The sequence below is a fragment of the Delphinus delphis genome, chromosome 16 (assembly GCF_949987515.2).
Source record: "Delphinus delphis chromosome 16, mDelDel1.2, whole genome shotgun sequence".
Classification (NCBI taxonomy): Eukaryota; Metazoa; Chordata; class Mammalia; order Artiodactyla; family Delphinidae; genus Delphinus; species Delphinus delphis.
In genome coordinates, this window is record NC_082698.1 from 38,132,009 (window position 1) to 38,157,527 (window position 25,519).

The following is a 25,519-nucleotide window of genomic DNA, read 5'->3' on the forward strand; positions in this document are numbered from 1 at the left end:
ATTACTCTATAAACTAGCTGTTAGCATATCAGAACAGGAGCCTGAATTTCTTTAATTGGCTAAAAAAAATGTTATCAGTTTCCTGAAAGTTTCAGGTTTTGTGGCTTTTTAAAAACCATCTCTTTAGTTGGGTTAGTTAGTAAATAAAAAGCAACAGGTAATTTTTTTTTTTGGCCAGGCCTTACTTCCTTGATGATGTGGTCATTGTAACTGTTTTCACGATCTAAGAACCACCCCCTGATCGTTCTCTCTTCCAGTTCTGCATCAGGCATGTTGCTTACACTGATGACATCCCAGTTTTCTGAGATTATAGTAACTATGCAAAAAAGCTTCTTTCTCAACTGTTGCCGTTTGCTCTTTGCATAAGAATCAGCTCTGGGTAATTCCTTCTTGGTCCAGTGGTTATGACTGGGTTCTTTCACTGCTGGGGCCTGGGTTCAATCCCTGGTCAGGTAACTAAGGGGAACTAAGATCCTGCAAGCCAAGCGGCACGGCCCAAAAAAAAAAAAAAAGAATCAACTTTTGTATCACACACATTCGACTTCTGAAACCTTATCAGATCTTCTGTTTGGAATTCCAGAAAGCAGTGTAAGAAAAACTGGAGAAATCCCCAACTTTCTAGTTAGAAGACTGGACTGGGTGGGTGTGGCATGCTATGGATTTGATTTCTTGATTATCTGCTGTGTTTACAATGAGGATAGTTGTGAGGTATGGCAGAAACAGCTGCTGAGTCAGAAAGCAGAAAACGTGGATTTCAAGTGTCCTACACTACAAATTAGCTGACTGAACACAGACACAAATCATAGGTTGTAAGTTACATAAACAACAGAATTTAGAATTGGAATGGACTTTAAGGACCATGGTCCAATAGCCTTGTTTTACATATCAATCAACGAGGTTCAGAGAAGTTCAATAATTGTCCAATATATATGTATTTTCTATATATATATAATTGTTCAATATATATACATATATATATACATATATATGTGTATATATATATATATATATATATATATATATATATATATATATATTTTTTTTTTTTTGGCTGCACTGCACAGCTTGTGGGATTTTAGTTCCCCAATCAGGGATCGAACCAGGGCCCTCAACAGTGAGAACGTGGACTCCTAACCCCTTTATATTTTATATACATATAAAAATATGTATATAACTGGATTTCTGGTCAAAATGACTCAGTAAGTCCACACTTTGACAAAGCTCTTCTGCTCAAATAGTAATAAAGACAAAAATCAAAATAAAGAAAAGATATGAGGGGCCTCAAAAAAATACCACATATTCCATGAACCAGAAACAGAAGAGTAACATGAAGCAGTGAGAGGGGCTGATGCTCCTGGCCAGGAAGTGGGCAGACACGGGTGGGCCTCTAACTTCTGAAATTTAATGGGGATTAAATATGTTCCAAATGAGATAGGAAATTAATGATTTACTAGTTGAAACCAGGGATTTCAAAGGATGAAAAAAACTGCTGTACAGCCACTTCCAAGAGACATGTAGGCCTTGGCAGGCCAGGGAATACGGGGCAATGGCCTCAGGAATCAGCAAGATTTTTTGTCAGCAAGATTCCTGATGTAAAATAACAACTACTGATAAAAATACATGTTCTATATACACTACAGAAAGACAATGCTTATGCCTAGGAATGGCTTGGTGATACAGGAGACCCCCAAATATCATTATGAGACATGGTTTGGGGCTAGGTATTCAGACTGCAGCCACTGCAGAACCATTAAACAGAGGTTAAGGACAGAAAGATTGTAAAAAGGAGAAAAAGAAGACATAAATAAAAAACTTCTTTGGTAAACAAGTATGCCAAAGACATTTCAAACAAAAAGAAATCTAACGCTGAAAGAGAAAAACAAACAATAAAATCAACAATGAGAACATGAATTCATCCCTGAAAAAATTAATTTTATGTTACAGAATGGCAAAACTCTAAAATAAATGTTTAGAATGGCCAAAGAGATAAACTGAAGATTAACTTTCATTTTAAAAGAACAACAAAAGATAAAACAAAAAGAAATAAAACAGGTAAATATGAAAAAGAACCAATTAGAGTACTGGAAATTATTTTTAAGTAGTCATGAAGTTTCTAAAAAGTAGTAATAAAATTAAACAAACAAACAAACAAAAAAACCCTCACCAGATTGGATAAACTCTAGACTAGACGAAAACAGTAAGGAAATTAGAAAGAAGCATTGAGAGACAAAGGTTGAAAAATATATAGAAAAGCTGTGAAGAGCCCTGAAGGATCAATTTACAGGTGAACAGATTGAAAGGATCCAACATACATCTAACAGGGGTTCCAGAAGAGGAGAATGGAAAAATGGCAGAGAAATATGTTTAAAGAAAGAAAAACTGAGAAGTTTCCAGATCTGGAAAAAACCATGAGTTTTCAGGTCTACCTTCTCGTACTAAACAAAGACAATCCCACACTTACATTTCAGAATATCAAGGACAAAGAAAAAGATTTAAAGCTACTAGAGCCTACAAATCAGTACAAGAAAAAAGGCAGGCAAACCAATACAAAAATGGGTAAAAGACTAGAACAGGCACTTCACAAAAGAAGTTATGTAATGGTCATTTGAAAATGCTTAATTTCATTAACCACAAAGAAATGCGAATTAAAACCACAATGAGATAACACACTATAAAAGTAGCTAAAATGAAAAAGATGGATAATACCAACTATTGGTAGAATGTCAGCCATATGGCACTTTCACATAACCATTTTTGGGAGTATAGATTGGTTCAACTTCCTCAGAAAATTGTTTAGCAGTAACTACCAAAACTGAACATATGCAGACCCTATGGCCACAACTAGAGAAAGTCTGCGTGCAGCAACAAAGACCCAACAAGCCAAAAATAAATAAATAAGTAAATTTTTAAGAAGTGGGCAAATTATTTGAACAGGAACTTTGTTAGTGAAGATATGAATGGTGATGATCCTCTAAAAGACTTAGAAAGGAGAATCTGAGAAGATGACAGTGATGGCATGATTTTTTTTAACGTTTCCCATCACCTCCCATCACCTAAAAAGAGAGCAACAAAAGTTAAAAAACAGAAACCCATAGACTGTATCTGCAACACAAGTTGATGAAGCATCCCTAAGAATCCCATACTGAGACGGTGGAAGACAAACCACCAATTGCTACAAGGCCCATACCAATAAGCACCATCTTACTGGGAAGAAGCAGAGGGAAGCAGCAGAGTAGCTGATGGAATGAGGGAACTCCCAAGTCACTATAGGTACTCACTGGAAGTTTAGAGGGCTAACTGCTGTTGTGCAAGGAATTACTACCTCAAGCTCTGAGAGGACTTGAGCAGAGGGGCCCTATGAACTCTCAAAACTCACCAGCTGAAGCTCCCTTCTGGAACATAACTTTGAGAAATATCTCCCGGGAATAAAAATCCATATTAAACATGATAGAGACAAAAAGGGTACAGGAAAGAGAAGGCCCAGATGAAAATGGGGGCAGGAACAGAATCAGATCTCTGAAAGGGCAAGGAAGAGCACTTCTGACCGACTCCACCCTCCCCATCCCGATACCCCAACCAAGGTTCGGGAAAATAACTTAGTACTAGATATGTAGGAAAATCTCACAGATCAGTTCTGAGCCATTTAATACCACCTCCCTAAGTACCCAGTAAACAGAACACTAAGGCTGCAACTCCTTCCCTACAATTTTGTTTAAACCTGTTGGTTAATTCTACTAATTCAGTAGAGGAATATTCCCGCTTGGTTTTTGTTTTGGCTCACTGGGATCTCATCTCAATTATTTCCCAGTTCCCTAGTGGCCTGTGTTTTAGTCATGCCCTGGTCTTCTGACGAGTCATTGTCCCAAGGACCCCACCTCTCTCTCTATCATAGATATGGTTCACAAGTACATATTTACATATTTTACATCAAAATTGGATTTTCTTCCAGAATGAGAATATTTATTGAAAAAGTTTCCAAAAGCACCCACATTGTTAACGTTTGGTCAAGAGACAATCAGAACCCCAAGGTTGGTAGAATGAACTCTAATGAAAACTGCTGAGAGAATCAAAAAATCCCAACTTAATCTTTCATATTAGCTATTTCATAAATAATGTAAAATAAATATTCTAATGAAACATTCTTATTATACTAGGAGTATTATTCAATTTGGAAGGCTATCATTCTAATGAACAATTATTTGTTCTCCCAGTAACACAAACAAAAGTGTGAACATAAACTGCTTGGGTCTAAATAATGGTTTAAAATCTGGGAATATAGTACATGGAAGATGTTGAACTGAGACTGGTTTTAGAAGTAATAAATTTAAGAATCCTTCTATCATAAAATGTATTATTCCAGTAATGATAAAATAGTTAAAGTTTTAGAAGTTAACTTCCTCTCAGGTTGCAAGGTATGAAGCTCAAACTACAAATCTTTTAACTAGAAGAATATAACATCTTTTTTCTTGCTGTGGAATTTTCTCAAAAATACTGTCTCTCTCCCTTTCTCTCTCTCTCCTCTCTCTCTCTCTCTCTCTCTCTCTCTCTCTCTCTCACACACACACACACACACACACACACACACCAATTAAAAAAATAGCTTAACAGATTGATGTGAAGGTGCTTAAGGGTAGACTGAGCTGATAGGTGAGTGGAAGAAAATGCTTGAGTGAGAGAAAATGAATAGTTAGGAGAGAATTCAGTGACCTGTGATTCTATGAGAATTAAGTGATTGGGTAAGTTAAGGAGAAGAGCTAGATACAGGCAAATTACACTGTAATGCAAATATTTATTTTCAGCTTACATTTGGCAGAACACAGTCCAAATTCCAAGGATCATTAATGAATTATATGAAATACTACCTTAGAGAAATATATTCCAGAAATTGACACTTATAGATTCTGGTTTGGTTGTATGTAGCTCCCAAATGTTTAAGGGCATGCATCAATTCTGAAGTTTATAAAAGGAAAGCACTCAAAGCTATCATAAAAGTTGATTTTGCCTAAAAAAAACGAAGCTCCTTTTGAGATCAAGATTATATACAAAAAGAGTTTCAAGTACATGATTATGTGTTGGAGAGAAAAAACTTCAAAATGATAAAATGACTATAAAAAACAGTAAGTACAGTGCACTGCACACATCAAGTTGTAAACTAGACAGAAAAATGGCTAATGTCCACAGGCTATTTACTAACTGACCAAAGTCTCAGAACCGACAGCGATTAAATTTTGGCTTGACTGAATAATTTGGTCACCTATCATGAATGAACTCTTGTTGGCCAAAGATTATTATTCAACATTCAACTTTTTATACATCCTATCCTAGAAAAGACCTTTTGCTTTTATCATGAGATTCTTCAGTTTCAGGCATTTCCTAAGTGAGAATAATAGCACCAGAGTAATGTCACAACCTCTGTAACATTAGGGAAAATGGACCACACTTACCCTCTATCCTGAACTATTTTACATACCAAGGACTACAATGATAACCATATAGTCCTATTTAACAATAAATTAAACAATTCCTATAAAACTTTAATAGTCTATGAAAAGTTTATGAATCAAATTAATGTTCCAGACATCAAGTAAATTTATTTTAAGGTCTTTTAAGATAATCCCCTTGAAAGAAAAACTAGGTTCATTCCACTTTAACATGCCCATAGACTTAGTCTAGTGTTTGTACATAAAAAGTACACAATAGGTATTGATGAACTGATGGTGTTAATTTAAGACAAGTGATCAGGATCAAGAAGTTTTGAAAAACAAATATAGCAATTAAAAGAAATCAATTATTCAAGAATGATACGCACAGTATAAGTCCATTTATAGAAAATTTTAAATTCCCACAACAATACTACAAGTTTTCAGAGTCAAGCATGCAAGGGAGTGGTAAATACTGAGCTTCATGTTGGTGGCTACCTCTAAGAAGGGAGTGAGGGCAAAAGCACCAGGGAGGCATACAAAAGTCCTCAATTCTTCTTATTTGGATCTAAACCGAATGATATAATGTTAATTTTGATAAAACAGTATGATGGGCATGAATGCTCATTATACTGTTCTCTTCTTGTCTGCCTAATTACAAATTTAAAAAAAGAAAAAGATTAATACCAGACCTTTGCAGGAACAATCAGCAGTGTATTGATGTATCAGTAGTATTTATCAGCTAATCATCTATTTTATGAATATCATTCATTTGAAGATCAATGATCTACAGACCAATGATCTATGCATCTTCTTTTATACCTTCAATATATAGTTGTATCACTTTTTATTTAGATTTTTAATAAAACAGATTTCAATTTTTCTCTAATAAGTGAAAATCTGAGGAAACTTCTATTAGAAAAAAATTTCCTTATATTGCCTGATTTAGTCAAAGCTGCTTGAAATGCTAGCCTGTTACCATCAGTTACTGATTGTGTATTAATACGGAGAGCAGAAAAGACCTGGTAGTAAAGTCACAGGAATTCTGTTTATTATTATAGCAAACATTTTCCTGGCATTTGACAGAACTCAGAACCATTTCTTTGAAATGGGTTCATATCTGTGAAACTAAGCCCACCAGTAGGAAGTCTTTCTTTACAGAAATGAACAAAAAGGAAACTAAACCATCAAAAGATATATTTCACATAATAGTAAAATATAAAAATATAAGCAAAAATGACAAAATTTTTAAAAAAATGCTAAGCAATGGATTTAAGAAACTTTGATTCTATTCTTCTGTCTTGTTGCTAATGGTCCTCTTTGTTCTTCCACTGTTACATATGTGAAACAGGAATGATAATAATTAAAGAATGGCTTTGCAAGACTTACTAGGAGGTTAAAAGGAATTATTGAAACAGTGTTCAAATACTTTATAAATACTACTAGCAAAGATATTTATTATATTTTTGTCTTCCTTCAGAGAAGGTGTTCTTTTAAATCAGACTCTGTTTATTAATATCGTTTCGAATTCTCAACTAGAGAGATGTTAGCTTTCTTTCAAAGCGATACTCCCAGTGAATCATAATAGTTCTGATTAAGAAAGATGATACCAGAACTGTGCTACCTGAGGAAAAGAGAAAGAACTGCAGCACAACTGGCAAAGTTCCTAGACTTAGTCCAATCAAGTTATGGATTGTCCAACTGACATAATATTTTGTTACTCCAACTTTCAAGTATCATCCTGAAATCACATTCTATCTTAGTGTGAGTTTTCGTACATAAATATTTAACTTCTGTAAATGTTTGTAGTGCCAGTTATCTTTTTGAATAGATCTTTTTCCTTTAAGAGAGCTGCTCCAGTGAAGAATCATTTCTTACACATCCATGTCCAGACTCAAAAAGAAACGTTTTTCTTTGAAAAGACAGAAATACCCAAGTAATGTTAAAGCTTGCTGTAGCCAGGGATTGCCCACCTATTCCAAGCATGGGATCACTCCCTGGAGATTTCTGATGAATTAAAAATGTTTTCCAGTTACTCATAGCTCATCAGATGTGTTCACCTTTGGTAGTTCACATTCTTCACTGGTGTGACAACTCTGAAGGATGTCCTTGTAGTGGTTCTTCAGATCTTCATACAAAGAAACAGTTTCTTGGGAGTGAGCCAATGGTAACACCTTTTCATTCAGTAACATCTGCACTTGGAATTCTTCCTTAGGAGTCTTAGCATTTTTACAATGGTAAAGCACAAATATTAGGTTTGAGGCATAGGGTACAATGTGACCACTTCGGAACTTCCGATGCATTTGCTCCTTGTAATTGTAAGCTGTTAGGGGCTCCTTGTCTTTGAAGTAGCCCATGAGAGAAAGCAGTGGAAGAAGGGTCTCTGCATGACCAAACTGAAGGATGACTGGAGAGGAAACTGGTTGAGAACTTAAAAGAGAAGTAGAGAAAAAAATACATATAAACATATTTTTACATACAAAGTAATTTAACATGATAGCTTTTAAACATAATAGCTATACTTAGAATTAGCATACAACTTTATCATCTCTTTGTAATCTTTATAACAACAGTCTACATAACAACAATATGGCTGAAATTCTTGTGGTAGAGAACTGAACTTTTTTTTTTTTCCTTGCAGTACGCGGGCTTCTCACTGTTGCGGCCTCTCCCGTTGCAGAGCACAGGCTCCGGATGCTCAGGCTCAGCAGCCATGGCTCATGGGCCCAGCCGCTCCGTAGCATGTGGGATCTTCCCAGACCGGGGCACGAACCTGCGTCCCCTGCATCGGCAGGCGGACTCTCAAACACTGTGCCACCAGGGAAGCCCTGAACTTTTTATAATAAAAGTTATGTTCCAAAATTTTAGAACACTGTAGTATTGTAAACCCATCTAAAACAGTGAGCATACACATTATTCTTTAAGTTTAAAGAGAGTGTTGAGTCTTTTCTTGTAGATTAAGGAAGTTGAAGTTGATATGTATTTCAAAACTGCATTGCCTGTCTGTGAAGGACTGGCCCTTAATAAATATTGATTACTCCTTGGAGCTCATCTGAATAAATTTCAAATGTTATTTTATCTTTATCTAGGGAATAAGGACAAGCACTATTCAGTAAATTTCTCGGTTAAAACCAAGTCTGAACAGTGAACAGTAATGCATGTTATTCCTCAATGTTTTATAAGACCCAACTTGGGCACAAAATGTGGAAGAGAGCTACAAAAGGGTAGAGACATAACCTATTCTAGCTCATATACTGTGTCTGTGGTCGGGAATGGACTTTATACACTGCCAGAAACACAACAGCTTCCAACACCATGAGCTAGGTCACCTTTATTTTTGTTTTTTCCAAGTTTTCTACGATTTTTTTCTGGTAAAGGCTTCTTTTAAAAGCAGCAGCAAATGACTGTTTAGCCTTCTCTCAACTTTTATAAAAAGAATATGACTGTTGTTCTTAAATATAATTCATAAACCTATTCAAACACAGTTAACCATCTGACTTCTTGCCACCACCCCAACACATTAGGTTCACATTTTCTGGGAGGACAGCAGCATTTGCAGCAGTTTTTGAACCTTCCTAATTCCTTACATAAAAACAGATGGAGTTGGGCTTCCCTGGTGGCACAGTGGTTGAGAGTCTGTCTGCCGATGCAGGGGACACAGGTTCGTGCCCCAGTCCGGGAAGATCCCACATGCTGCGGAGCGGCTGGGCCTATGTGCCATGGCCGCTGAGCCTGCGCGTCCAGAGCCTGTGCTCTGCAACGGGAGAGGCCACAACAATGAGAGGCCCGCGTACCGCAAAAAAAACCCAAAAAACAAAACACAGATGGAGCAAATGGACAGCAGATCCCAAACCCAAGGGAAACATTCACAACATAACTATGTGGAAAAGTATTCTCCATGAATCATCAATAGCCTCAAGACCTGCATATTATCAGTATCAGTGTAGAAGGAAGCAGAGGGAAGCATGTAAGAGATCTGAAAACTGGAGAATCCCAAACAGCCATCGGATATTCACTGGAAAGTGCTGTGGGCCAATCTGAGATAGCAGCTGAAATTGGGAAGGGTTTAGGTTACTCTACTGTGTGTGTGTGTGTGTGTGTGTGTGTGTGTGTGTGTGTGTGTGTGTGTGTGTGTGTGTGTAGAATATGTACGTACTGATACTATATATTATATATGTATGTATATGTATATATATATAATGACAATAGTAATATAGATTGATTTTTTCTATATGCCATAAACATACAACATATCATAATTATTTTTGCTTTAGGTAATGTTACCTTTTAGAGCAATTAAAAATAGAATAAAAATTATGGTAGACAGAATTCTAAAATGACCTCCAAGAATTCAGCCCCTTGGTGTATATACCCAGTATAATCCACACCTCTTAAATTGGGAAAGACCTACATATTATCAAGATATCACTTTCATGATTATGTCATATGATATGGCAGAAAATATTTTGTAGATGTAAATAAGTTTCCTAATCATTTGAGTTTGAGTTAATCAAAAGGAAGATTACTCTGGGTGGACCTAGCCTAATCTGGGTAGGTTACTGAAAGCGGATGAAGTTTCTGAGAGATCTTCCTGCTGACCTGAGAGCGGAAACAGCCATGTTGTAAACTACATATGGAGGGACCACATAATGAGAATATGAAATTGGCCTCCAACAGCTAAGAGCAGACCCCCGCTGATGAGCAAAAAAACAGGGACTCAAATGCTTCAACTTCAACTTGGTGAGTGCAAGGGAGGACTACCTCTAGGCCTCTCTTGGGGCTGCAGAAATCTAGCCCTTATGAACTCTCCAAACAACTGCTCCAAAGTTCCACTGAAGGACAGAGGCCACACTAAGGAGAAACTGCTGGGAATGGGGTCAAGACTGAGCAGGAGAGGGACCACAGAGATAAAGGAAAAAGGAAGCCCAGATAAAAGTGGGGGGAGAAGAGCAGAGCCAGGAAGCAAGCTACCATATTCCTGAACAGTACACACACACACACACACACACACACACACACACACACACACACACACACACACACACACACACACACACACACACACACACCCAGAAAAGGGAGCTCTGTAAGGTTAAAAGAGCAACCTGATACAGACTTCTTCTAAATGTTGAGGAAAACTAAATTTACATTATAACAAGCAACAGAAAAATAAATAAGAGAATAAGGAGCAGAAAAACATTCCTACAGAAAATAAACTATACTAGAAAAGTATACTCAAAAAATACAGAGAAACATACTATTTCTCAATTATCCATTATTTTGAGATTAATATTCTCTAAAAGGTGTGAGATTTAAAAACCATTCATCAGCAGGTGACTGTAAGCCTCTTTTCTTAACTGGTATACTTTAATTAGGTCATCTAAAGTACCTAAAACCTTTATTTATTTCCAAGCAGTATCTCCTTAAGTCCAAAGTTCTAAAGCAGTACCATTCAAACCACAGTTATATTTAGTTTGACTGCATAAATATTTTTACATCTTATAATATTTGTCAGTATTTTAAAAGTGGGAGATTTCAAATTCTTAAAAATCCAGATTTGTGGCTCCTCTTAAAAACCTGAAAGATCTGGCAACATGAACTCCTAACAAGGCAATCATCAGCTGAACAGGAATAAATAAGGTTTACCCTCCAGAGATGACATATACCTGTTGCACAGGACATATATCATTTCACGTTGTTTAAGATAGGATGGATTCATTCATTTGTTACTTGCCTCGCCCCTTTATATATTTGACTATAAATAAGCCAAAGCCACTGCCATAATGTAAATATAATGGAATTTAATAGTGATAGAAGTTAAAGAAAAACATGTAATATAAAGATACTGGTTTGTATTTTAAATCTTCTAGCCATGAGGCAGTAAGTGCAAAGCCAGGAACAACCCTCAGCTCAATACTCTACTATTGCTCTTTGTAAGGTTTATTAGGACACATCAGAGTTCAGGAAGGAGAGCAGCAATACCCTCCCTGTCTCACTGAAAGGCTTAACTGTCAGCAACTCTCTCCTCTTTTCCCCACTGGGGAACTCCAATAAACTGGGAAGAATATATAAGGCAATATATAATATAAAATATTCTACTTTTAACATGTAATTAACATAAAAATTATTAATAAAACTATTTTATTCTTTTCTACCAAGTCTTTGAAATGCCGTGTGTACTTTACATTTACAGCAATCTGAATTCAGATCAATCCCATTTTCAGATGCTGAATAATTGCATGTGGCTGGTGGCTATTATGTGGGAAAGTGATAGACAGTGGAGTAAACAGCCTTACCCTACCTACCTGGGTTTCAAAAGTCAATCAAATAAAGAGAAAATAGAAAAAAAGATAAAAAACAAATAACAAACACACACATGAAACAAAAAAATGTGTGTTGGGGAAGAGAAGAGACCAACAGGGCTATGTACAAATGATGAGTTCAAAGTCCTATTAACTACATCCAAGCTACAGAATAAATTAAATCTAAGCTGTTACCCAAATTTAAGGTTTAAACCTAGGGTTCCTTAGGTTTATATAAAAAGCAATAAATCCCATTTTCTCTTTTGACTGCCTACTTTCAGTCACATATTAAAATCAGCTATTTTTGAGAAGAAAGTCGAGAAAAATTGTGCTTTAAAAATGCTTATTGGGAGTTTTATGGGAAATCAAATAACTTTATATATTAGATTCATATAGGAAGCCAAATCAACAAAAATAAATGACTGTCTTCTGCCATATGATCCACCTAAATTAAAAAAAATATTTTAGAATTCCAAGCAATTCTCAATAGGAAGCAATTAAAAATTATTTTTTAAATGCAATTTAAAAAATAAATGCCATGAGTATCATCTTACTACAGATCAATCTCCATTACAGAAGTATGCAATATACAAAAACAGTATGTTTGAAGGTCTGGTTAAATGCATCAATACAATAATGATAACTAAGGACAAGGAAAACTACATACTAGAGGGTCAAGACTAATGTAGCCTTCCCCAAAACAATCTAAACAACTAAAAACATCAATTTACTTAGAGATCCAAATGTGCTTGCAGAAAATAGTAAGCAACTTACCATTTTTTGTAGGTTATATATTTCTACAATAATGCCAAATATAAAGGAGAAATGAGCACAATTTCACTCATGATTATTTTTTGTCTGCCTTTAACCTTTGTGCCTTAAAGTGTCTTGCACAAATAGCAGATGCTGTTGCTACTTCAGAAAAAGAAGTTGGCTGATGTTGCTTGTATTCATACAAAAAAAGCATTGGACAAAAATGGATGTGCTCAATTTTCTGAAACATAAAGAAGAGACTTTTCAAAGATCCATTCTGCCATTTGTTTAGATGTGACAGATACTAGCATTCTCTGCCAAGTGCCAGGTACCATGATAGTTTCGCTTTTTAGAAGAGGGAGGAAAGATGAGAAAGGGGGAGAAAAAAGGTGGTAAGGTGAAAGAACAAAAATACAAACAAAACATATGCCTGGTTCTTGCAGATGAGAATTTGTCTACGTGTTAGGGGAACCCAGAGAAAGAGTAAAATCACTCTGTCTGAGGAAGAATTGGACGGACTTTGCTGAGGAGGTGGCGTTTGAGCTGGATCATGAATACATTCCTATGAAGTCTTATAATAGAAATGCTGTCCGTTGTGGCTTTAGTAAAGTAGTATCTGGTTTACCCTATGATGTAGGTATCATCATCCCATTTTTACAGATGAAAACACTGAGGTTAACTTACTTGCCTAAGTTAACTCTGAACCATCAATTAAACTCACTAGAAAAAATACTATGCATTAAATTCATAGGAATAGATAATATAAAAGATTAACCTAAATTCTTTCAAAAAAATATTAATCGTCCTCAGCCTGATTCTTAAGTTCAATTTTTCAAAATTGTTTTTTTTAAAGAAGGGCACATCTGAAATTATTTAATTTTTTAGCTTGAACTTGAATACAGGAATACTATAAATCGAGTTCCACGAATATAATATACACACAAAACAATTCACTTGGAAAAAGCTCAATGCCTCTTATATAGGAAAATATTTGCGTAACTGGACTGGAGCAAATAAGTTAGGAATTTAGTAACCCAAGTTTACTTTCAAGCCATTGCTGATTTAAAATCAATCAAATCAAATAAAAAAAACTTAGTACAAATTTAAAATCAATTTCAAATCAAATCAGTGGGGGGGGGGGGCTATGAAAACATGGCATTTCAATATACCAGCTGAGAAAAACCACATTGTTAGTGCTTGGTAACAAGGCCCCTGGCGTACTAATGTGAATTGGGCAATTTAAAAAATACTCTTTAGCAACATGCCCTTTGGTGAGAGCACATGTTAAATCCTACAGAATAAGAAAATGGACTATCTCTTAAACAAGGCATCAATTCTTCTCCAAGAATGTATAAAAGGCAAAGATTACATTCCCCGGGTTTTTAACCTGAAATAAATATGTGACAGAGGATAAACAAAAACAAAAGACAAGAAATCTTGCTTCAGGAACACACTACATGACTAACTGCTTCCTAAAATTTGAGACACCATGTGTCTATTATGAGCTTATGGAGACCATCTTCTCTCAATAACTCTGAGACACTCAGTACAACATACTCTCCACCATGAATTCAGTTTGCTGAGTAATAAAGGGTGTATGCAACTACATTTTTATTGTAGCATGAAGAAAGGGAATATGTCAACAAATGACAGTTCTCAGTTTCAGAGACCCAACATCTAAGCCAAATACTTTTCAACTCCCATTAGTAAGTACTAGCTATCTGGAACACTGTACTGAGGTTGTATCCAGATCCAATGTCATCTACTTCTTATTTCCTAAACACTTTCTTTATATATGAACATCTTCTCCTTGCCAACCAATCTCCCCCTCTTTATCTCTCTCATTTCCCAGACATAACTATTTAAAATCACTTTGCCCATTTCTAAGACACCTGATTACAAAATACAGCAGCAGACAATGCTTCAAGTTTGTATCAGGATGCATGATTTCTTGTTTTTTGACAGCAATATCACCCCTGGTCAAGTGTATTACAAAACAACACAAATATATATATAAAAATATATACACATATATATGTAATATATTATATATATATATATATATATATCATACAATCACCTGAAACAAACGATCACTTTAAGAACTATGTGTAAATCATTCCTAAATGTATGTATACAAAACTTCATTGAGCGCAGAATAAGAAGACACTTAATTGGTTTGGTTTACATCTTTTTAAAAAATGTCAAGGAATATTATTAAAAATCTGGCTTAGAGAAATTTTATCTCACAGGGAAAGAGCTTATAAAATAGAAAAGAATGCCTTATGATACTTTGTAAAATATGCTATCAACAAGAACATAAAACTGAAACTCTCACATGGCCTAAAAGTTATCTTTAAGCACTTAACATGTTTCATACAATTCTAAAAATCTTTCTTCTTGATTTTTGCATTTCAAAAAAAAATTCAGAGATCACTAAACGTGCAGGTTGGATTTTAAGGGTAAGAAGCAGAATTTAGCACACTCCTAAATAAGTTAAAAGATCAAAAAAAAGTAATTTTTCCATTAACTCAAAAAGTATTCCCAATAAATAATAGCTCAGAATATAAATCACTTGCCTCAGACATAACTGTTTTTCTTCACTATTTATTTTTCCTAGCTGATTCAACCTGGTAATCCTTAATGATTCAAGTGTTAAAACTAGAATAAATATAATAATCTTCTTCAAGGCTCCCTAAGAAAGCAGAAGTAAAACACCTACCTCATAATTATGAGGTATAAAATTCAAAAGAACTTAGCTAATAATTTTTCAGTCCTTTTAAACTACATACTTTAAATCAAGGGCCTCCTTACAGCTAAGAATGCCAGAATGCTTTTCTTCACTAATAAACAGTGACTAAGCAATATGTAAACTGATTTCTACTTTACTGTTTGAAACTCAACTGCCAAAATATCAAATGCTGGGTATAAAAAAAACAAGTAGAAATTTCAGTCTGCAGTCTGTAAGGAGCTTAGAAATTGCAATTCCATCCTAACAGCAAAGAGCTGAACAAACTGAAAAATCAACAATTCTTCTTAGATCCATCAGAGAAGTGAGGTCACAGGTCAAACCGCTGTCCCCCAAATTGGAGAGAGAGACAGGTAGATACAGAGAATAACAATTTACAGGAGCAGAAACCTCCATGGGAACCATGCCAGGGTCGGAAAACCTAAACTGTAATTGACAAATTGCTAGAGGCTCAGTGTGGACAAGTCTAAGTTAAAAACTTCAGGGGACCAGGGCTTCCCTGGTGGTGCAGTGGTTAAGAATCTGCCTGCCAATGCAGGGGGCACAGCTTCAAGCCCTGGTCTGGGAAGATCTCACATGCCGCGAAGCAACTAAGCCGTGAGCCACAGCTATTGAGCCTGTGCTCTAGAGACCGTGAGCCACAACTACTGAGCCCACATGTCACAACTACTGAAGCCCACACGCCTAGAGCCTGTGCTCTGCAACAAGAGAAACCACCGCAATGAGAAGCCCGTGCACCGCAATGAAGAGTAGCCCCTGCTCACCGCAACTAGAGGAAGCCTGCACACAGCAATGAAGACCCAATGCAGCCAAAAATTAATTAATTAATTTAAATAAATAAATAAAAAGTAAAAAATAAAAATTTCAGGTGACTAGGCATAGCGAGGGGAGTGAACTCTGCCAGGTCCTCAGTGAATCCCCTCTTGCTTCTGGCAGGGAAAGGATAAAAGGAACCATTTTGAAATAAACCAGAGCTTTCTGTTCTTCTTAACAAGGCCTGCCCTCAGGAGAAACTATTTCACCAGAGTCTAACCTGCTAGGGGGTTTTATCAGAGCCTAGCCTACCTGGGAGAATAGAAATACTCAACTCTAGCCCCCTCTAACTCTCCTGTGTCATTTATGGAGGAGAAGAAAACTGAGAGGCACTGGTGAAGTTCAATGCTTGGGGCACAGGCTCATCAAAAGCCTGAGACCTAATCATAGGACTATAGAATGCTTCCCTTCCCTCCACACCTTACCACTATATTACTAAAGGCCTATTTACCATAGTTCCTCTTACCCAGTACATCATGTCCACTTTCAACAAAAAAATTACAAGGCATACTGAAAGGCGAAAAACATCATTTAAAGAGACTGAACAAGCATTAGAACCATAGTCAGATACAGCAGGTATGTTGGAATGATCAGGCCAGGAATTTTTTTAAAATATAATTTATCTGTCAAGGGCTTTAATGGAAATAAAAGCAGACAATATGCAAGAACAGATGAATAATTAAAGAGATGAAATTTCTAAGAAAGAATCAAAAATAAATACTAGAGATCAAAAACACAGTATAGCAACAAGGAATATCTTTGTAAACCTGACACAGATGAGGAAAGAATCTCTGGGCTTCAGCATATGACAACAGAGACTTCCAAAGCTGAAAAGCACAGAGAAAGAAGACTGGAAAACACCAGAACAGAATATACAAGAACTGTGGGACAATTACAAAAGGTTTAAATTAACATATATGTAATGCGAATACCAGAAGGAGAAGAAAGAGAGACAGGGACAGATGAAATATTTAAAGCAATAATGAATGAGAATTTACCCAAATTAATGTCAGATGCCAAACCACAGATCTAGGAAGAGAATATTGAATGGACAAATTCCAAAAAAAAAAAAAAAACTATACCTACACATATAATATTCAAACTTCAGAAAATTAAAAATAATGAAAAAAAATTTTGAAAGAAGCCACAGGAAAAAAGCACCTTACCTATAGAGGCACAAAGATAAGAATTACACCTGACTTCTCTTCAGAAGCCATGCAAGCAAGAAGACAGTGGAGTGAAATATTTTTAAGTGTTGAGAGAAAAAAAAAACCCAACCTAGAATTAATGTTGAGGAACTCAGAGCTTTCCTGCTAATATAAGGTACAGGCAAGAACGTTCCCTCTCACTACTGTTTTTCAACATTGTACTGTAAGTCCTGGCTAATGAGAGGAGATAAGAAAATAAAATAAAAGGTATACATATTGAGAAGGAAGAAATAAAACTGTCTTTGTTTGCAAATGACATGATCATCTATCTAGAAAATCCAAAGAATCAACAAAAAAAACCTCCTGGAATCAATAAGCACTTATACCAAGATTGCAAGATACAAGGTTAATATACTAAAGTCAACTGCTCTTCTATATACTAACAATAATCAAATTTCCATTTGAAATTAAAAACACATTACCATTTACACTAGCAACCCTAAAAATGAAATACTTAGGTATAAAATAACAAAATACGTACAAGATCTATATGAGGAAAACTACAAAGCTCTTATGAATGAAATCAAAGAATAAATAAATGAAGTGATATTCCATGCTCTCAGATAGGAAGGCTCAATATTGTCAAAATGTCAGTTTTCCCTAACTTGATCTATGGATTCAACACAATTCCAATCAAAATCCCAGCAAGTTGGGCTTCCCTGGTGGCGCAGTGGTTGAGAGTCCGCCTGCCGATGCAGGGGACATGGGTTCGTGCCCCGGTCCGGGAAGATCCCACATGCCGCGGAGCGGCTGGGCCCGTGAGCCATGGCCGCTGAGCCTGTGCGTCCGGAGCCTGTGCTCCGCCAACAGGAAAGGCCACAACAGTGAGAGGCCCGCGTACAAAAAAAAAAAAAAAATCCCAGCAAGTTATTTTTGTGGATATATTCTAAAGTTTATACGGAGAGGCAAAAGACACAGAATAGCCAACACTCAATATTGAAGGAGAAGAACAAAGTTGGAGGACTGATACTACTCGACTTCATGACTTACTATAAAGCTACAGTTACGAAGATAGTGTGGTATTAGTGAAATAGACAAATCAATGGAACAGAAGAGAGAGCCCAGAAATAGGCCCCTGTAAATAAAGTCAACTGATCTTTGACAAAGGAACAAAGGCAATACAATGGATCAAAGACAGTCATTTCAATAAATGGTGCTGTAACACTAGAGATCCACATGCAAAAAAAAAAACAAACAAAAAACATCTAGTCACAGACCTAACACCCTTCACAAAAATTAACTCAAAAAGGATCAGAGGCTTAAATGTAAAACTCGTAGAAGATATAACATCAGAGAAAACCTAGATGACCTTGGAGATGGCAATAACTTTTCAGATACAACACCAAAGGCACAATCCATGAAAGAAATAATTGATAAACTGGACTTCCTTAAAATTAAAAGCGTATGCTCTACTTAAGTCAACGTCAAGAGAATGAGAAGACAAGTCACAGACTGACAGAAAATATTTATAAAAGACACATCTGATAAAAGACTGTTATCTAAAATATACAAAGAGCTCTTTAAGATTCAACAATAAGAAAACAATCCAACTAAAAAATGGACAAAAGATCTGAATAGACACCTCAGAAAAGAAGATATACGGATGCAAACTAAGCATATGAAAAGGTGCTCATATGTCATTAGGCAATTAAAAATTAAAACAATGAGATACCACTACACACCTATTGGAAAGGCCCAAATCCAGAACACTGACAACACCAAGTGCTGGCAACAGGAACTCTCATTCATTCTTGGTGGGAATGCAAAATGATACAGCCACTGTGGAAGTTTCTTACAAAAAAACCATATTCTTATCATGTGATCCAGCAACTGCAATGCTTAGTATTCATGCAAATGAATTAAAAATGTATGTTCACACAAAAACCTGAACATCGATCTTTATAGCAGCTTTATTCATAATTATCAAAACTTGGAAGCAACCAAGATGTCCTTTAGTAGGTAAATGAGTAAATTAACTGTGGTACATCCAGTCAATGGAATAATATTCAGCACTAAAAAGAAATGCACTATCAGATCATGAAAAGATACGGAGGGAACATAAATGCATATTACTAAGTAAAAGAAGCTAATCTGAAAAGGCTACATATTGTATGATTCCAACTATATGACATTCTGCAAAAGGCAAAACTATGAAGGTAGTAAAAAGATCAGTGGTTGCCAGGGGTTGGTGAGAAGGGAGGGATAAACAGGCAAAGCACAGAGGATTTTTAGGGCAGTGAAATTATTCCGTACAATACTACAATGGCAGATACGTGTCATTATACATTTGTCCAAACCCAGAAGACGTAAAACACCAACAGTGAACCCTAATGGAAACTATGGACTTTGGTGATAATGATGTGCTAATGTAGGGTCATCAATTATAACAAATGTACCACTGTGGTGTGAGATGTCAATAGTAAGGGAGGTTGGGGGGCACGTGGTAGGGAGTTTATGAGAAAACTCTGTACTTGCTGCTCAATTTTGCTGTAAACCTAAAACTGCTCTAGGAAATAAAGTTTATTAATTAAGCAACAACAAAAAAACTACTACATGGGAATATATGTGACCAAAAAAGCACATTTTTCCTTCCAAAGAGTTAAAATAGTCCCTCTTAAATAGCTGCTCATGCTTCTACCTGTTTGCCCTGCTGTAAATGACTTACTCACATCTCAGTTTTCTTTGACAAAGTTAAGCAGCACACATGTTACATGTAAAAACATACTGTGTTTCTATTCTAAATTACTTCCAAACACCCAATTAGTGGATACCTTCAATTAGTGGAGGCTAAAGAGTTGTGGAGTTTCTGTGTGTGCACATATAGCAGTGATTTTTAAATGTGGGGTTATTTTTGTAACTCTAAAGATGTCAAAACAAATATACAAAAGTATTTATTTATGGTCCAGCTTTCATCAGAAGCCATTAAAGGTATGTGCCAGGTTTCTGTAAAGTAAATCAGTAATTCTTGTGAAGGTAGTGGGTTCCATCTCAGGAACACAACACTCTTTGCTTTGTCTCATAATGGAGAGTGCATCTTAGAAGTGTTCTAAGTCACCTGCTAGGAACTGATTTACTTCACTTAGTACAGGCACAACTGCTGTTTGAAAGAACCAAATCCCCAGCTTCTCCTTAAATATACCCAAGTTCCGAGGATGGCATGGGAATTTTTCTGGGTTTTATTCCCAAGCTTCTTCAAAGCAAAGTTGGTTTATGATTAAGCCCAAAATACTGACAACAGCCACTAGGTAAGTGTGTGTGCATATGTCTGAATGAGGGAGTACAGAAGTGTGTGTGTGTGTGTGTGTGTGTGTGTGTCTGTGTGTGTGTGTGTCTGTCTGTCTGGGGGCTGGGGGGTTAGAAAGACCAGAGAGAACAAGAGAACATAATGTATGGGAGGACAAAAAGGGAAAGAATATGAAAAAAAATCACTTCTCAGTTTACTCAGTTCCTAATATAAGGCCACTGCACATAGTTTTGCCAGAAAATTGCTGAGCGCATGAAGACTGCTACATTCCATTCTACCTATGGTCCCATGTAAATAGCTTTCTTTGTATCATATGGCCATTCAATAAACAGAGTTGTGAGGTTCAAGATGCCATGACACCCAGAACTAGGTTTTTGCCTTTAACCACTTAACAAATTAAGAAAAATTCAGATATTCTATAATTTGCTTTGAACATTCCTATTTTTCTTAAATCATGCTGTTCCTGTTCTCTATATCTTGGCTGCATACTCTAATCCTTCAACAAACATAGACTTCTATTAGTCACACTTCTCATATTAACTATATCTCTGACTTGTAATGATATTCTTTAGAACTCGTAGCACAACAGTCTCCCAAAAAAAAAGGAATAAAATGCCATGGCATAAACCTTTAACTCTGCCCTCTCCCTCTGATAAAAATGCATTAAAACTGAAATGTCACATTTTCCAAAAACTGACAAAACCACTTTTACAGAGGTTCATTTTAGCTTTAAAAAATTTTAACAACCCTAGAAAATGTAAACTACTAATACAAATATAAGAAAACAAATAACCTATATGAAATATATGTAGAAATACACAGTTGGAATTCTAATATTTTAGGGTTGAGATCTGGTCAAGATTTGCTCATTTTAGAAATAAGGAAAAGACAAGTGAATTACCTAATGTTATCTAGCAAGGTAAGAATGCAGTTCTCTAAATTACAGTTCTCTTTTTACTTATATAAGTTGGTAAGGAGATTTTATCAAATCTTCCATTAAAAAGCAAATTTAATTTGAAGTCTAAAATTATGTTGTTAACTGAGGTTTGATGACTATGCATGTGTTCAAAGTAAGTAAAACACCCCCCAAAAAGCTCAACTAGAAAAACAACTGATAATTGCATGTTTTTCCCTAAATGTACTCAGCTTAGATTTTTCTAAGCTCTTAATTCATGTTTCACACTCAACTAATGTTACACAAAGTGTATTTTTAAACATGATCCAGGAATATCAAATAGAGCTTTAGACAACTCATAAAATTCCCATACTTATGTAAGTGCACAAATAAGCAACATGAACTGCCAGAGATATGAGATGCTTTGGGAAGAAAATTAGGAGGAAAAAAAATTTTTTTTGAAGTCTTCTTTTACATCTGATTGAAGCATCAGCTCCAATGAGGCATATGGAGAAGCATCAGGTTTGACAGTTTAACACAAATATAGAATGAAATGACTCAAGCATAAAATTTTATCTCAAGCAAAAATACATAGAAATAACTTCTGCTTCCAGCCAAGATGGAGTAACAGGGACTGGATTTACCTTCCTGCCTTAAACTACTATATAGCCAAACAAAATACATGAAACAGCAATTTTGAGACGTTCGACAATAGTGAGAATAAGAGCGAGGCAAGGCAAATGAGGTGAATCCCAACAGCTGTCCCATCTTAACTGCCCAGAGCTTCCAGGCTGCAGCACAGGACAGGGGAACCCAAACAGAGCATGGCAGTCTTCCTGAGCAGATGAGACAGAACTGAAAATTTAGGGAGGCCAAGCTGGCTAGAATACACAGGCTAGAGTACCAGAGAAGAGAGATCTACAGGGACTCCCCTCAAGTTTTCAGCTAGTACTGATCAGCTCATGTCTGTGAGAAAACTATCCAAACCCAGACAAAAAGTGTTAAAAAGAAGGAGGCGAAAAAAATGCCCAAAGCTAACACAAGGCCAGGAATAGTTTGTGTTCACACAAGCCAGACTAGGAAAACCTCAAAATATACAGGGTGCCAAATAGATGCTCAGGAGGAATTGCCTCAATAGTGGGCCAAAATTAGCCCATAAAAAACATTATTATAAACACAAAAAAGGTAAACCACAGACTAGGAGAATGTATTTGTAAAGCATAAATCTGAGAAAGAATTTGTATCTAGAATATACTTAAAGAACTCTTACAACAACAGTAAAAATGATAAACAACCCAGTTAATAAATGGCAAAAGATTTGAACAGACACTTCACCATAGTAAACATATGGATGGTAAATAAGCACACAAAAAGATGCTCAATATCACTAGTTGTATGGCTGTTAGCATAACTGATACCATCTTGAGCCCTTAGAGTTTCTCCTTCCACTGACCCTGCCCAGAACTGTACTGTGTAGCAGTGAATCACTACTCTGTCATCAAGGGCTTTGTAGTTAATAGATATTGTTTAACAATCATCAGGACCAGGTGGCCTCAATGCTCTGTTCGTCCCCAAACAATAAAAACCTTCACTGACGTATTCCCAGTGCCCAGGAGACTCATTACCCATTCGTGAATCCTGACTTAGGAATGCACATCCTATTTCCAAGTTCCCACCCCCATACCCTAAGTTAACTATAAAACTGTCCCGATGCCCCCTTGGCGGTGCAGAGTATAGTTGTGAATGCTTCCAGATCACTGTCCGCCTGACCCTGATCCCACCATGTGCGTAAGTTACCCTATAATAACGGATCCATTGATTACATGGAGCTGCCCAACTTTTGTTTTCGTTTCAAGATGCCTTATCAGTTTGGTGGGCACTTTTCATTCCCTCTGTCCTCCAACACTAGTTTTTAGGGAAATGCAAACTAAAACCACAATGAGGTGCTCCAACACACCCATGAGAATGGCTAAAATTAAAAATACCTACCATATCAAGTGTTGGCCAGGATGTAGAACAACTGTAACTCACACACTGGTGGGGAGAGTTTGGCAGTTTCTCAAAAAGTTAAACATACACCTAAATATGACTCAGCTAGTCCACCTCTAGGTATTAATTACCCGAAAGAAATGAAAGCATATGTTCATACGAAGACCACAAATGTTCACAGCAGCTTTATTTGTAATAGCCTCAAACTGTAAACACCCAAATGTCCATCATAAAGAGAATGGATAAACAAATTGTGTAGTACCCATATAATGGAATACTAAGTAAAATGCTAAATAAAAAGGAATGAATGACTGATACCCACAACATTAATCTTCTAACCATTATGCTGAGGGAAAGAAGCCAAACCAAAAAAAATGTGCATATACATACTATATGGTTCCATTATATAAAATTCTAGAAAATACAAGTTAATCTATAGTGACAGAAAGCAGATCAGTGGTCTGCCTGGGAATGGGGGGTGGGAAGTACATTAGAAAGAGTCACAAAGAAATTTCTGTATGCGATGGATAGTTCATTATCTTATTATGGTGATCGTTTCATGGGTGTATAAATATGTAAAAACTCATCAAATTGTATACTTCAAATATGTGTTGTTTATTTCACATCAGTTATACTTCAATAAAGTTTTAAAAAATCAAAACAAGTATTAATAGTTGGTATGCTGAGGTCTGTGAAAGAAATCTTCAATGACCAACCTCAAAAACTCCTCCTCCCATAAAGCCTTTACCAAACCCCAACAGTTCAAATCAATTCTCCTTCAGTATTTCTTTTTACCTGTTTAGTGCTGTCATACAGATATCCTCCAAACTAGGATATGAGTTCCTTGAGACAATAATTTAAATGTATTCAACTTCGTATATACCCTCTATTGCCTGCATCATAAGCTGCATTGGAGTAGAAGTAAAACTAAAATCAGGGAAGCACTCACTTAGGAGGCAGTTGCTAAAATCTAACAGAGAGAAGATATTAGCCTGAATTGAGATGGTAGCAGTGGGGATGAAGAAAAGTCAAAGGACTTGATATAAAACTGGAAGAAAAAAAAAAACAACCCCACAATATGGTGAGTAGATGTAGAAGGTGAGGGAGATAGAGTCAAGAATGATGCATAGGTTTGTGGCTTGGATGCCTGGGAGGATAAACAAGGACTGTAGATATTCCTTCGGTACATACTAAGCACCAACTGCATAGCAGGCTTGTTCTAGACACTGAGGACAGAGCAGGGAAATAAAGTTCTAGGCATCACAGATCTACAGTCTACTGAGAGTCAAAACATGTCTTTCCAGAAGACCAATGGACACTTGAATCTGAATTCAAAGCATAGCCAGGCTGTGCTGGCTTTTACCATATTTAGCCAGTATCTTTCAACAACTAGCACTATCCTGGTACCTAGTTAAACTCCATGGAACACTGACTTCGGAAAGTTAGCAAAAAGACAAGCAAGAATATATTCTGAGAACTTAGAATCTGTATACATTCCTAAGAACTTTAAAAGACAAAGCTCATTGGTTACAATGGGCTAAGTAATCTCTTGGTGCCACTATACTTTTATTTCAATGCTGCCATCTTATGTTAAAATGTGGAACTACACAACTTAAAAAGCCATACTCTTATTCAACTGTGAAATATAAAAACATCAAAGATTTGAGAGTCAATGAAAAGGTAGATAAAGGCTAATGAGAGTTATTTAATGACCATAACATATATTTACAGCAATTACTTCTGGTATCTGACAGTACCCCTGACAAAATGCAAGATCTCATGAGGTAATTAATACATAGTCCAGAATATAAACCTTACTTTGAAAAAGTAAGGAAGTGACTTACTGAATCCCCCCAGTTAAAAAATAAAAATAAAAATATACTAACAGAGGTAATGGGGAATGGGAAAGTAGAATAAAATCCAGATATATCTCATTTATTCAGTAAATTCAATCTGCTTTTCTCATCACAGCTGCTTAAATAGCAATAGCTGTTTAAATTTGCTTAAATAGTAAAATTACTGGTTTTAACTTTAATCCCATCACTGTAGTGATGGTTTAAGAAGGAAAATAAAGTCAAGATCCTAATAAGAGCCAAGGACTATGCATTTGGAGGACTGGTTATATTTAACCAAAATGTTGACACTT

The 25,519-nt window shown here is 36.1% G+C and overlaps 1 protein-coding gene across 3 annotated transcripts in view; it reads right to left on the reverse strand.

Annotated features, from left to right (window-relative positions):
• MINPP1 (multiple inositol-polyphosphate phosphatase 1) overlaps positions 1–25,519 on the reverse strand; it is a 56,587-nt gene that overhangs the window by 4,686 nt on the left and 26,382 nt on the right. Inside the window, exon 5 of one of the 3 annotated variants that reach the window (XM_060034542.1) lies at positions 4,621–7,850. The exons of 1 other annotated variant lie outside the window; for it this stretch is intronic. In XM_060034542.1, coding sequence (XP_059890525.1) covers positions 7,457–7,850 — 394 coding nt within the window. In that variant the 3' untranslated portion in view covers positions 4,621–7,456. Of the gene's footprint in view, positions 1–4,620; positions 7,851–25,519 lie in introns of those variants that run through there. One more of the 3 variants, XM_060034544.2, reaches the window with a different exon arrangement.